This window comes from Meleagris gallopavo, chromosome 6 (genome assembly GCF_905368555.1).
Source record: "Meleagris gallopavo chromosome 6, MGAL_WU_HG_1.1, whole genome shotgun sequence".
Classification (NCBI taxonomy): Eukaryota; Metazoa; Chordata; class Aves; order Galliformes; family Phasianidae; genus Meleagris; species Meleagris gallopavo.
This window is the reverse complement of record NC_139409.1, coordinates 34337629-34353033: the sequence shown is the minus strand read 5'-3', so window position 1 is coordinate 34353033 and position 15405 is coordinate 34337629. Positions and strand designations below refer to the sequence as shown.

At 36.3% G+C, this 15405-nt stretch overlaps 1 protein-coding gene across 14 annotated transcripts in view; it reads left to right on the top strand.

Annotated features, from left to right (window-relative positions):
* The window catches only part of TBC1D5 (TBC1 domain family member 5), a 297677-nt gene that overhangs the window by 139730 nt on the left and 142542 nt on the right, over positions 1 to 15405 (top strand). For all 14 annotated transcript variants that reach the window (XM_085226304.1, XM_085226314.1, XM_085226310.1 and 11 more), the window contains one exon: positions 8191 to 8257. In XM_085226304.1, coding sequence (XP_085082430.1) covers positions 8191 to 8257 — 67 coding nt within the window. The remainder of the gene's footprint in view (positions 1 to 8190; positions 8258 to 15405) is intronic.

Below are 15405 nucleotides of genomic sequence, written 5' to 3'. Positions count from 1 at the left end.
CATTACTGGGCTAAATGCTTATTGACTGCATTGGAAGTTGTATTTGCTTATATAAGCCAGTATTGTGTATTTCCTATTGAATGGGAAGTAAAGCTCTTTTTCCCTGCTATGTGCATTTCCTGAAGAGTTTGTATCAAACTTAGATTTACCCTTCCCATCATGCTTAAAGAGATTATGTTAAAGCACCTCTGGATGTAAATTATTTAAGGTATTAGTACTTAACAATCACCTGACATCCTATCAGGCATTCCTATGAATTACTTCAGTGGTATTAGAGTAAAATTCCCTTTTCTATGTATTTTACTGTTTTAGTTTAGAATGCAGTAGATAGTTCAGCCTATTTTAATAATCATAGAAGCTTAGAAGCTTAATCAGGAAACAAAATGTAATAAATAAGTGCTTTGAACATATTTGTTGTTATTTTAAATTGAGCTGCAAGGGACGGCATTCCTTAAACACCGATGCTACATTCTGATTTTGAAATCAGTCAACTGGAGGTTTATATACACTTTCCCATCCGCTCTTTTTCACACACACATTTTGCATTTGAAAAATTGGTATGCAAACGTGGAGGCTAACCTAATGACAGGGCTGGTACAAGATTTGTGAACACTCGGAGTCAGTTTCATTTAAAATGGAAACCCTCTTATTTTTCTATGTCTTAATTTGGACTGAAGTGCGTTGATAAAATTATTTCAAACAGAGCTTTTGCCGGGAGAATACGCAAAGTTCACTTGTGTAAGCATATACACATAGGCAATTGTGATTTGATATGCAGAGATCATAGTAGATGCCACTTGATTGTCGTAAATCGTAAATCGGCAATTCAAAAGACACCAGAATTGACTGGGCTGGAGCAACATGCAATACAAGATATTCTTCTTATCTCTGTAAGTTTTTGTTCGTAACAGCAAACCAATGTGTCTGCCTATCATATTGTTCGACAGCTCTGCTGCCTTTCTGTAGGGCTAAAACAGGCTTTGATTTTGCACCTTTGTGTCAGCGTTGCGTGCTTACTTTCAAATGTCACCAGCTTTCACTATTGCAAAATTAGCATATGCGCGGGTACTCCATTGTGTTTTGTGTTTGTGTTCCTTTCCTAACTTGCATAAGCTTGGAGAGGGAAAAAACACTGTTAATGCTGATTGTATTTTTTTCATACTTACATCTAACGGTAATCAAATGAAATATTTCCCCATGTAAGACATTTACACTTCTAATCATAAAGTAGCTGATTATCAGCAAGATCTGCTAACTAGCACAGTGTATCATTTTTTATTCAATTCCTAGCAAATATTTTAGGGTACATTAGTTAGAACTGAAATGCTAACAGCAAAAAATTCTGTACCAGGCACCGTGCACATTGGAAGTCCGTACGTATTGCTAAATGAATTTGAAAGAAGGGGCAGAGAGTCAAGTTTGCATCTGAAAGGCTACTCACCAAATTGCATTATATTTGTTTTGGAAAACTTCAGGAACTTGCTCAGACTGAAATGTTCTTCAACTTTCCAACCTAATAATTATTTTATAAATATCAGAAGTGCAGTGCACTTAATTCTTTAGCTGAAGGCATTATTTTCAGTTTCTGTACACTGCTTCAAGCTTGCTCCATTTAATCATTTTAAAAGCTTATTTGGTGCAAATTGAATTTAACACTGTAGTTGCAGGGGTGTTATGTAAAAAGTCCGAGAGATCGCTGCTGTGGAGGGTTTGTTGTGCAAGCGATTGAGCTCGAGTTCAGCGGAGACGGAATCATCCTAAACTCTGCAGCACCCTCTGTTGACGCCGTGCAGCAATGCCGTGTGCGTCGCTTCTTTATTGCCAGGAAATCTATCAAAAGACGGAACAGAGAAATCAATAGCTTCGCTACATTTTACTTTTCAAAGATCTAGTTTATGTAGCTAAATCTTAATTTACCTTATGTTTGGGGATTAGTTCCTTTTTCTTTTTGTTTCTTCTACTGCCATTCTCGTCTCTCCAATGGACCCGAGTCAGAAAGCTTCAGTCATCTTACTTTTCTTGTCTTTTTTTTTTATTATTTTTTTTTTTTTTTTGCTGCGGAGATCCTGAAGACTTTACAAACTGCAGATTTGGTGCAGTCAAAATGCAAATTGTCTCTTCTTTTGTAAACCCTTCAATTGTCAGACTGCTCTCTTTCAAAATAATAGAGGATCCTGGAATCGCCCATGCTAAAATTAAGAATTTATAACTGTATGGAACAGATGTTTTCATAAACATTTGCTATAATTAATTTCAACTAGGGGATTGAAGGAACAAAGCAGTTTTTCCCTCTTCAAAACTTTATTGCCTTTTCCCCATACAGCAAACTCAGAAATCTTTGCTTTAATATTGTTAATGAAACAAATTTACTCTTCTGTTTGGTTTTCGTTGTGAAAAAGGAAGGCTTAAATTGAAGAAGATAGTGACCTTTGGAACAATGGACAGTTATGTTGAATTTGAGACACTGCATATAAAGAATTAAAATGCAGAGTGTATGTTTTTAGGTTTTGCTCGTTTCTGAGACTAAAACTCTGTGTTGTCAATTGTCAAAGCTTCCTACATATTAGAATAAATTTTATGCAGATCACTTTGATGAATATGTATCTGTGGAGTAAATAGTACGAAGGAATTTTATGTTTGAAGAGTTGTGAACCTTGATGTTACAAAAAGGAAAAGGAGTCTCGTGGCATTATATATAGTTTTAATGCATAGTAAAATGCTTATTGTATGTTGATTACCCCTTTATACTCACAATAAAGGTCTGCAATCTGTTAAGCAATTTTTTTTTTGTTTGCATTATGTGAGAAACACATTTTGACTAAAATTATTCTTCCATATTTGTATTGTCACTAGTTTTTCAGGGATATTGCTTGAAATGTATATAGATTAGGATTCGAGTTTTTGTGCTATTGTGAAGAAGTAAAAAATACCCATACATTATTCTTCTGTTTTTACTAGTTTCTATATATCATATAAACATCATCTAGGGAGAAAAAAAAAATGTTTAAAGTTTTAAAATAAGCACAGCTTAATTGTTTTGCACCTGAAAGAAGCGGTGCAGCTGCAAGGATTTTTTGAGCAAAGTAGAATTCCTGACTGATCTGTCATCTATAAAGTGTGCAAAGAAAAATAGGTAGCTGTCATTAAAATTACATTTCAGCTTTCAATAACCATTTAATGAGTAGCATAATTATATAAGTATGGTACCTCAAGTACTTCACTCAATAATTAAAAATAATCTCATCTTTAAAGTGAAAGCGCTATAATTATTATTTGACTTAACCAGGACCACTGTTATGATCTCCAGTGGCACCTCAGATTGTTCAAAGTGGTTTTGAAAGTATAAATTAAAATTGGATAAATCATTAAATTATTAAGCTTTAAATATCTGAAAATGAATATAGAGTGGAATTTGGAAGTCATGTTGTAAGAACTGACAACCTTAGACTGCAAGCATATATTTGTGTTAAAATTTTCCTTGTCTTTAATCATAAAACACCGCATTAATGATTGGGTGTTTTATATCAACTAGAACTTGAATTTTCACAATTATTAAATACCATTTTTAAAGAAGACTTTAGATTAGAATACAAAGAAAATATTAAGCAGAGTGCAAACATGTCAGCAAAGAGATCTATATCCATTTTGATACTTGTGAGCAGGGGAATGCACAGTTTGATTTCCTAAGTGGGATCACTTTTATCACCAATTCCTAAGCTGACAGCCATAAAACCCTTTCATAGTTGACATAAGATTAGTAAATAGTTTATTGCTATATAAATAGAAATGTGCTGTGTACCCACAAGTAGTCGTTCATGTGTGTACACATAGATACGTGTAGAGAGAAGACATTTTTTTCATATCAAAAAATGATACGTACTTTGAAAACGCAAGAATTTCGATTCTGATTCTTTTTTAAATGTTAAAAGTATATCCGTGGAGTGAAGGAATTTCAGTTAAGCTTCTTGTCTTAGACCTTTGTTTGTTATCTGTTTCCCTGGTCTTCTCTATGAGGAGTCCTGTACTGGATTTTTGCATCTCATGTAAGACAACTGTTTTCAGAGCTGATTCCTTATTGAAGGAGATGACTGAGCAACCTGTGATCCCTACATGGCTCTTCACATGTTTTTCCACTCACTGAGCACTAGCGTAAGCTTAAGGTGCTCACTGTGCCTGCTATGTACCCAGTGCCTCTTCCTGCTCTCAAAATGAGGGGCTCTGCAATGCTTCTTGTTGTCAGAAGCAGAAGCTATGTGCAGCACCTTAACAAAGCTTTTCTTTGGAATGATGTTATACAATAGTTTGTTAAAAATACAAAATACTGTGCTTATTTAAGTTAGTTTTCTCCTTGTAATAGTTTCTACACGTTTTTCAGATAATACTCGGGAAGTGTATTTGGCTTGCTTCTTACTCTGGTTTCATCTATTTTATGTCTACAGTCTCAAACGTTCTTAGAGAAGAAGTTACTGCAGGTGACAAACCGATGTGTTCTGTGTGAATCTAGTACTGTAATAAACTTATAATTTACAACTCCTTCTCCATGCGTCTCTGAAATCCAAAGAAGATGACTTTTGAAATGTTCTTTTTTATTAAATGCATCAATTTCTAGTTATGCTCATTTCTCTTGAAACATCTTCCAGCTGTGTCCAGTAGTTTCAGCTCCTAGCCACCTAAGTACCAGCTCCCTTTAGCCCTGAGTCTCCATCCACAAGCAAAGTCAACTAAAATACAGTGATGGAATTGATTTTTTCCAGCAGAAAGAGTATTCCTTTCCAGGGAAGAGAGTTTCTACAGTTAGATCAGCAATAGGAAAGATACTCAGAAGGTGTTCAGTCCCTTTGAAGGAACTGCCTTCTTTTGTTATCACATTAAAACCAGTGATTCCTGTAGTGTTGAAAAGCTGGGCACTTTAGCCTGCCTTACTTTGATACTGGTGCTTCCTATGAAACTGGATATTTACACTCCCTTTCTTCTGTAAGTGCAATAAGATTTAATTTAGTTTGTTGGGTTTTTTTGTGGTTTTTTGTTTGTTTGTTTGGTTGGTGGTGGTTGTTGTTGTTGTTGTTATTATTTCCTCCAGCTATTGCATTTGAAGTTCAGAATCCTTCTTGGGAGGTTTTGGACTGGGTTGGTAGAACATCTTTTTTTTTTTCTTTTTCAGTGAAGCCTCTCCCATTTTTGAAGCTTGGAATCTAAAGATTAGTATGATCCAGAATCAATTAATATTTCTAAAGATCACAAATTCAGTTATAAGAATCATGAATCATATTCATAACTCTTAAGCATACACCCTAATTTGACTAGAAAGTTGAATCATTATCACTGCAGATGCACATAACCTCTGTATTCCGTCAGGAGTCTACCAGAGCTTTCAAACACCAGGATAACTGGAACTTCCCTGAGGAGAGGTGATCTAGGGCATGTACTCCCACAGCTTATTGTCATTAGTTAGCGAAACGCGTGTCCAATTGCTCTTATTAATTGTTGACTGTGAATGCTTACCAGGATTTGCTGGAAATCTTTCAGATAACAGTAGGTGAAATTTAAGAAATCTTTTTAAGTTAATGAGTAATTTCCTCTTTGCATTATCATTTTTAGCAGTTTTAACAAAAGGCGTTGAATCATCTGTCAAGATATTATTAACAGAAATATTTGTCTTATAGAGAATGAAATAAGGGGGAAAAAAAGGCCATTTTACTAATTCATGTTTCTGAGAGAGCTGGAAGTACATAGTCCTGGACAGTTTTGATAGCTGCTACTAATGACAGTATGGAGCAGCAGAACTAGCACTCAGAAAAAAAAAAAAAAACCAGTAACTTGTATGAATGATATTTATTAACAGCAGATGTACCATTAAGAATGCTGATGTATTGAAGTGGTCATTTAAAGAAGGGAAATTATTGGGTTTTTTTTTTTCTGAAAGAATGTTTCAGAATAAAGAATGATACATATAGAGTTGTTTGTGAAGGACAGCTGACTGCAGGCATGTCCTTTAAGTCTCAGTGGATGTATCAGACCACAGATCCCACCAAATTTTCCTTGTTTGTGTCCTAATGAAAGAAAATATTTTTACTGAAAATCTGCTTTTCTTCACTAGTTGATCCTTTTGGCAGGACAAGTGGTATAGCAGAAAGATGATAAAGGCCTTGCATTTTTTGTGATAGTATTCAAGTAGAAAGATCTTGTTGCCATTCTTATGTTCAAAAAGATCTTTTTCAGCATATAAACATAGCATTGTGAATGAGCTTCCTTTTCAGTCTGATTTTTCTCTTTTGAATTTTGAACCTTCCAGAACTACAATCTGAATAATGGAGCACGAGAATGCAGCCAAACTCCCAGAAATAAATATACGTGTTCTTATCAGTACCATAGGTGAATTTCCCAATCTCTTCTCTGTTTCTCTTCTGGACCTCATGACATAAAATATTCTTTTCTCATCATAGCAGAGTATGTTTTGTAACAATAGTGGAGGAAGATTTTTTTTCCAACAGTTTGTTGATTCAAAATGAGTGAGGAGTGAAGGGAGGAATTGGCATTTCATACTTTATAAAATGCTAGATGTTAAGTTTCTGAATGGTCACTCTTGAATTACTAATTACAAATCTGGATCCAAGTAATCATTTCCTATTTCACACTTAAACAAACAAACACTTTCACACAAACACTGCCACTAAAATACAGAATTATCTGAGATTTCACTGCAGACATGTTCTTTTGGAGGGACATATTTTCATGGCACGTGGTTTTTTTCCTTAGATTTTGAAAGTCACTCATCAAAAACAAACTGAGAAATTTTGATTTTCACAACTTACAGTTTTTATGGGAAATTTGCCACAATAAGTGCCATCTCTGCACACTACGTTCTTTGCCAAGGGAGAGTCAGGCCATAAGCATAAAGAGAAGTGTGACAGTCATTTTCATAGACTAAGCAGGTCAAACTATCAACCTGACCTAACAAGACTCATCACTAAACATCAGTTCCACATTCACATATCTCTTAAATAACTCCGGGGACAGGGATTCACTGGTCAGTCCCTTCCAGCCCTCTCTCTGAAGAAATTCTTCCTAAGATCCAGTGTAAACTTCCCCTGGTGCAACCTGAGACCATTTATTGTCTTCCATCACTTGTCACCTGAGAAAAGGGTGCAGATGCTTTTCTTTCCATCTTGTCCTAGGAATCTAATTCTACTTCATCCACCAAGTTCTGTCACTCTCCAAAGACTTAGGAGAGGTGAAACAAGACTCGTTCACAGTTCTTGTGATGGCTTTTATTAATTTATCCACTCAAGTCTCTGCCTCATCTACAAACAGAAACACGATGCTGAATGTAATTCTCTTTCTGGACTTGCAGCTGATTGTTTTGTGGTTTGATCTGCTAGAAATACAGTGTCTTATTGTATCCAGGCATTTTGCTTTGAAGGAAAAGACTGAAAGAACTTGGTATCATTAAGCAGAGCAGAGCCTGTAAAGGTGCCTGATGCTATCTATAAATGTGTCAAGGAAATACACAAAGACATAGAAGAATTATTAAGCTGCATGACAAGTTATGCAACAGTAAATAGTATGAAACAGGGCATGAATAAATTTTATTTGAAAAATAGAAGATTTCTTCTGGCTTTTAATAATCCTTCAGTAGAAGCACTTATCACATAGAAGAAGGACTCCTAGTGCTTGCTTTCTCTCAGTTTCATTCTTCTATGTATGCTTTTATATCTCAAGACATAAAACCAGATGTTTTACAGACATATTACTTAGGTAATTTCAGAGAAACTTTGAACATCTGCTATGAAAAAAAAAAAATACTGCTGTTACACAGTCAGCTCAACATTTTTCACAATATAGATGAACTTTTACATTCTTTGTAAAATCACAGTCATCTATTTATATGGCATAGCTCTTTGGCTTTATTCTAGTAAAATTGTATTTGGGAAGTTGAAAAGGGCCTCAAATGAAACTTGCAGTAATATTAAGTCTTAGATTGCTAGAACAGTCAGGCTCCAAATTGAACATACTGGCTAGTTGTTTCAGTTGCCAGCTGTAAGAATTTGAAGGTGCAAAACTGAGCTTTGATTAAGTAAGTTTTGTCGTAAACTAAAATTAGCATGTGCAGTAAAATCAATTGTAACACTTATTGTATTATTTATTATCATGATCTGTGTTATAACAAAGACTTCTTTTATTTTGTATTAGGAGGATCGAATGAGAATGGAAGCACACAGCACACCTCAGATTCTGCTGGAACATTTATTTCTTACAGGTTCGTAATTTTCTAGACTAATTTTCTAATTTTAATAAGCTTGAATGTAATAAGCAACACAACCTATTTAAAGCAAAAAAAAACAGGTCTGTGTCTTTCAAGACTATTGTACAACCTAAATTGCAACAGTTAGTAGACTGAAGATTAAGGAATTATTTAAGAATTATCTGAAAAACTTGTTTTCTAGATTATTATTTTTTGAGACTTTTTTTTCAAAATATTCAATTGAGGAAAGTTTTGGACATCTGAAAGCCTAAATACTTTTTTCTCTAAGGTATGCAGTAAAGTAGAAATTCTCACCTAAGTTAATAGGAGCTAAATTTTGAAATTTTTAAGTGATCAGGGTCACCTTTCTGATTTTCTCAAAAATAACTGCATTTGCAGGCAACATGGAACTCTATTTGTTCGTTACTACAATTAAAATATAAAACAAAACCATAAGATTTCTTAAATTCTGGGGCTAATCTTTCAATTACGTTAGTAGTAAATACCAGTTAAAGAAGCATAGTACTGAGCAGCTTTGCACAGCACTGTCAGTAAGCTTGAGTCTTGCTTGGGTAAATACTAGAGGATGTCTTGTACTTGAAAGCAAAGCAAGGTAATTGGCAGATCTGTAGTTTCATCTTTCAGCCAGCAAAATACTGCCTTTGCTACAGATGCTAAATCTTTGTCCTTGTGACTGATAATTAATAGTAACATTTGTGCTAACTAGAATTACTGCATCTGATTTCAATGCTTAAGTTTGGGAAAATAAAACAAGCCTACCATCAGATTATTTTGTATTCACTGAAGTAAACTGTGATGAATGGCATCTATTTCTTTTTCTGTTTGTAGTCTGTTGTAACCAATACTTCAAAGGGATGGGGCAGACAGGAGGAACTTGTCTGTTTGCCTTGTCCCGGCTATGGCTAGATAGGAATATAGCATGCTCCTTGGGCACTAAGCTGTGCTCAGTATGAGCAGTCCTCAGGTTGGGATGACCAGTGGGGATACAAGTTGAGAACTTGTTGCCTCCTGGTGACAGATTGCTGACAAAAGGAGGGAGAAAGCAGGCTTTCCTTGAGGATGCTAAAAAGAAAGAATTCTCATGATGACCTAGATGGAACAGCAAAGAGCTTGCTGCAATTCAGACACCCACAGAAAGCTTCTGGGCTGAGAGCAAGGTTAGACAAAAGGATGTGCCTGCAGGGATGCATTTGGCCACTGGAACCAAATCCTTACAATTTTCTGTATGCTAGTAAGTCCATGGTTCTGTTTTATGTTCTGATGAAACCTACTTTGTATGATAAAAAACCGTTTGAGGACAGTTAGGATGCTTATTTTAAGAATATTGTGTTAGATCCATTTCAGGGTTCTGCCTTACTCAGTTGTGTTTTGTATTTGTATTCTCTAACTTATGCAGCATACAATTTAATTTAAAAGGTGGGCTCAAAAATACCACTGACAATAATTTCCATGCTCTTCAGATCCAAAGCCCATAAAGATACAGCGACCGTGTGCTGGTTTTGACTAGGAGAGAGTTAATTTTCTTTATGGCTCAAACACTGCTATGTTCTGGATTTGTGATGAAAACAGTGTTGATTACATTGGGATGTTTTAGTTGTTGCTGAGCAGTGCTTTCACACAGCCAAGGACTTTTCTGTTTCTCATGCTGCCCTGCCAGCAAGGAACTGGGTGTGCACGAGGATGCACTGAGAGGGTACACAGCCAGGACAGCTGACCCAAGCTGACTAAAGGGATATTTCACACCATATGGCGTCATACTGAACGATAAAACTGGGAGAAAAGAGGAAAAGGCGAGGACGTTCGCAGTTATGGTGTTTATCTTCCCAAGTAACCATTAGATGCGATGAAGCCCTGCTTTCCTGGAAATGGCTGAACATCTGCCTGCCGATGGGAAGAAGTGAATGAATTCCATATTTTCTTTCCTTGCAGGCACAGCTTTTGCTTTACGTATTGAGCTGTCTTTATTTCAACCCAAGTGTTTTCTCAGTTTATCTATCCAGTTCTTTCCCCCATCTCTGTGGGGTGGAATGAGCAAGTGGCTGTGGGGCACTCATATGCCTGATAGTGTTAAATGTCAACAGGCCATGAAGCAGCCTCTCAAAAGGAGGCGAGGCAGAATTTAGCCAGATCAACAAAGGAAAAGGTTGAGAGCTCTTCTCTGCCATTATTTTCAGGACACTTATAACTGAAAGCTGTTAACTCCAGAGACCAGCTGTTGTGCCCGCCAAAGTTAAGTTTGGGAAAGAAGCTGCAGCTAGACTCTGGTTCCATGAGCTGTGCTGTGGGGCTGGGTTCCTAACCCTCTCATCCTACCCCTGGCGCTCACCTGTCATTGAGCTGGTCCAGTGGATTTGAATGAGTCCATCTGGGGTGAGATTAGTGGTGATTTAGTTCATGCTGTCATCCTCATGAAAGTTTGAGTGAGTACCAGTGCCAGGGGAAGGAAAGCAGCTAAAACACACAGCTAGAAATAAGTGGTTGGATGGAGAGTGGCATAATTTCCTTTGGTCAGCCTAAACCATAGCAAATCCTCCAGTTGAGTCAGTCTGTGGTTCATTGATGGAGCTGTGCAACCCAAGACCCTATCAGTGCAGAATCCCATGGATTGATCAGGCATAAGACACCCAGACTGTACACTGTACAGCATCTTCTTTGCATTGATTCAGTCAGATAGTTAATGGGCATATATTCCAGTGCTGGAGAATTCAGTGTTTAACACTTACCTGTCAGTCTCAGGGCTTACACGTATATGCTTATGGATCTTATGCATGTATCTTTTCAATACTTTAGGAATTTTACGCCTTGTTACTAAAAAAATAATTAGGACAGTTCTTACAATGTTCTAAACTTATTCCAGTGTTCTAAACCATCTTTAATGCTCCACAAATAAGCAGAGGATAAAGCTGGCTGTTGTATCTCCATATTCCTTAGTCCAAAGTGAATATAATAAATAAACATGATGTTGACGATGAATTCCACTGGAAAATAATCATATTCTGTCAGAGAAGATTACAACACAACTTGCAAAACTGAAGTCAATTAACATTTTAAAAGGAGCCCCATATATCACTGCCAGAGTATTACTGTTGCAATTAGAGGCAAGATGATAAAGCAAGATAGTACAGTATGTATATGTGTATGTACATATATAAATAAAAGAAACATCTAGCTTTTAATTGTTACCAGGCTAGCATCATTTTTAAATAATTTTACAGTGTTTTAGTTATGAAATGAATGTTTCCTGCTCAGTGGCAAGTAACAGCCTTCATACTATGAGACAGGCTGTAAATTTGCTGGTTGAGTTGAATATTGTATTGATAGTTACAATTCTGGGCTGCACATTACTTAAAAATGAGCAGCTAATACCTTATGAAAGATTAAAAGTGAATCTTAAACTACCTTGAAAGTTAACGATGGTAAATGTATGTTATTTCTTTAAGGACTCATTAGAGATTTTGATTTAGCTGTCAACGAATATTGTTTCAGTAAATTACTCATTTGATAAAACTGATGATAGTCTAGTTTATCCAATGTGTTTCAGTCTACTCTGCTTAAAACAAATTGGCTAGTGGATTTTGCTGCAAAAGAGACAAGGCCTTCTGTGGATCTTGATAGATGTCATGATTGCAGAAGGCTAACAGATACAAATTATATGAGAAATTTTCATTACTAAAGCTGTTTTAAGTTTTTTCAGTTTATTTAGGAGAAGAGGGATGTTTTAATATGGTGGTGTCATCTTAGAGTGTGTGGTTCTTGCTTGCATTGGTCACGGCACAGATTTAATGCTGCTTATGTTCAGATAGTAAGCATTTCCCTCCAGGTCATAAAGTTTCTAAGTAATGTAAGTGAAAAGCATGTGTGAGTGGCACATATTCCTAAATATTCTGCTAGTTTGAATGCAGCCTGACTGGTCACAAAATTTTCTAATTGATCTTCAGTTTCTAATGGAAAAGTTTGTACTCTTGAGAAGATGCCTTACTAATAAGATGCTATGGAAATTCTTTGCTAGAACAGTGTTATCAAAATTTGAAGTTCAGCATTAGAAAAAAAAATTAAAATAGACATTTCATAATGTCTAAGATACTTTGGAAATTGTGAGTTTCGGTGTGCTGTAATATTTCATTGCTATGGATGAAGCCTTGTCTGGATGTGAAAATTGCCTGGACTTTGCCAAAAGGAAAAGAAAAATAAGTGTGGATCTCTAGTTTCAGTATCTGCAATGCAGTGCCACTGGAAAGTAGAAATACTGTCTTTCTCTTGCCTTCCCAAGGGCAGCTGACCTTCTCCTCGCCAAAGAGGTGAACCCCTTGCCAGCACATATGACTACAGACTATTACATTAATCTGTTTAGCCTCAGTACCAGCTGCTTGCATGTTTTTAATTATCTTATTAGATGGTATAACAGTGACCTATGAAATAAAATGAAGGTGAGTATTTTTTAACTTTATTTTACAGGCTATTTTTCTAAATATATTTTAATGACCTAATTATGACTTTTAGGGAGAGCCATTGATGCAGACATTCAATTTGGCTGATAAAATCTAACATCCCAAGGACACTTATTTTCTTCCAAGGTGGATTTGTACATTAATACTGCTTCTAATAAATAGATAGCCTAAGAAAAGCTCTCTTTTCATACTTGCATTGTTAACTTACTGTATGATTCAGAGACCCCTGACTACTATGCTGGATAATTTCTTACTACATCTCTGCACTTTTATATAGATTTAATTTCTACCCGACATATCAAGATTGAGTTCATTCGTGTGTGGCTTAATTCCATGTTTAAACATGTAAAGATTGCACAAAGTTGTGGGATATATTGTCAATATATATTCTTCCTTCCATTGATATTTAACCTAGGCAGCAGATTTGGTATAAGAAATACTTTGTTGCTCCATTTTCTTACCCTGACTTCTTACAATATTGCTTGCCAGATGTTTTCTCTCTGACTGCAAAAAGGCAATGTGGTCCTGCTGGCTGAGGCATGTTTCTTGTGCACCAGCCAACAACAACAGGACTGATTTTGAGCATAGAGAAGAAAGACAGCAAAGGGTGCAAGCTGTTTCTCCCTGTTTCCACTTCTTTCCAAAAGTGGATAGTGAAAGTAGTTTGACTCTTTTTTGACCTATGGCTTTTCTTGGCAGCTGAGAAATCACTACATAGCCTCTGTCCTTATATGCAAAGGAGTAGGCAATATATTCCTCCACCTTGCAGAAAATTCTTGTTTTAATTTGATAGGAAACAACCTTTTCCCATCTACACACACCTATTAGTCTTGTTACTACAAAGGTATGTTTCTTTGCTATTTTACCTTTAAGATATCCTCATGCTTGTATAACCTATTTTTCCTGACTTTATACACTGTATGACCACACATAATCAAGAGCTAGAAAAGGCAAGCTCTTTTTTCCCTTTGGGATTTAAAATATTTTAAGATTCAAAAATTGTAGAGTGAAAAGTGAGACACTTCTGTTCTGTAAAAACAGTTCTCAGCACTTAGTCTTTCCACTCTTTCCACAGTGCGGTAGTGAATCTGGCATCCATGTTTGTTTTGTCTCACAAAAACAAAAATTTTTCTCAGGAAAAATTTTTGGACAGCATCTTGGTTGATACCGTTTATTTGCAAAGCGTTTTCACTACAAGTCTATTTTGTCTGAGCCTCTGAAACTCATAATGATTATATTCTGAATGTGCTTATAATCTTTTTCTGGATGTAATGGTCTGTGCCAGTAGTCTCATTTTTTTCCTGTTTGTGAAGAAGTTTGCAATTCCATCTTGCAGATTTCTTATTTTCAGCAAGAGAAAGTGACTTCTTGTACTGATAACAGTTTTCCTCCAGAAGCCTTTTTTCTTTCCAAATCCAAGAAGACCACTTTAGCACCTACTGGGAGCTTGGAAGATTTCCATTTTCCTCTGAATTCTTCCAAAATTAATTACTTTTCCTGTTCAAGGGCCCTTATACAACTTCTTGTCAGGACTCTTCTGCTGGATCCTGCTATCGAAAGGAATTTGCTAAGAAGTTATTAATACAAGTAAGAAGAAATAGTCGTTGAAGAATTCAATCCCTACAAGCAATATGTGTTGTCTAAGATCCAAACATTTTGGGAAATATAAATTGTGTATTTTTTGAGCTTGTGTGTGTGTTCATATAACAAGGCTGCATGCATGTGAACTAAAAAAAAAACTTGTGGAGATGTGGTTAGCTGCATGTCTAGAAGGGAGAAGTAGCAAATTAACACTAGAAATATGAGTTAGACTGAAGCAGCACAAATAGTCTATTTTTAGCCTGAACAGTTACTAGAAAGGTAGATGAATTATCAGTTAAATGTTTAAAAATTGATCAGATGCTTCACCTTCCCATGTTTGCGTCTCTCCCTTTGCTCTAGTGGAAGCGACCTTGCTTCAACCATGTGCTTGGATATTAGCTGACAGACTTTGAGTGACATGGTAAGGACTGCCATGCCCAGATCAGGAGATAGAAGTCTACTCAGGAGACCTAGAAAGTAAAAAAAAAAAGAAAAAAAAAATGAAGCAAGGAACTTCAAAGGTCCTGGGGGCATAACTACAAGGGTTAAACTACAAGGCCTGGAATGTACAACTGGCAGATCAGTAACAATACGTATTAAAAATAGAAATAGAATAATAAAATGACCGTAGTGCAGTTCCTGCCATTGAACATGATGTCTAAATTTTGTTTTGTGGTTCTGTAAACATGTGAAGAAAATAATGAGGCTATGCGAACAAACTGGTGAAATTGAGACTTACAGCTGGCTGTAAGAGTTCTTGCCAGATCATAGAATCATAGAATCATAGAATCCTTAGAGTTGGAAAGGACCTTTAAAGGTCATCTAGTCTAACTCCCCTGCAGTGAACAAGGACATCCACAGCTACATCAGGTTGCGCTGGACTTGATTCAAACTCACTTTGAAAGTTTCCAAGGCTGGGGCATCAACCACATCACTGGGCAACCTGTTCCATTGCCTCACCACCTTCACTGTAAAAGGATCACCTGCCTTGACCTGCTGGTCACACAGCCCACAGTACAGTTGCCTTTTTGGGCCGTAAGGACACATTGTTTGCTCATCTCCAGCTTGCTATCTACCAGTACTCCCAGGTCTTTTTTGGCGGGGCTGTGCTCA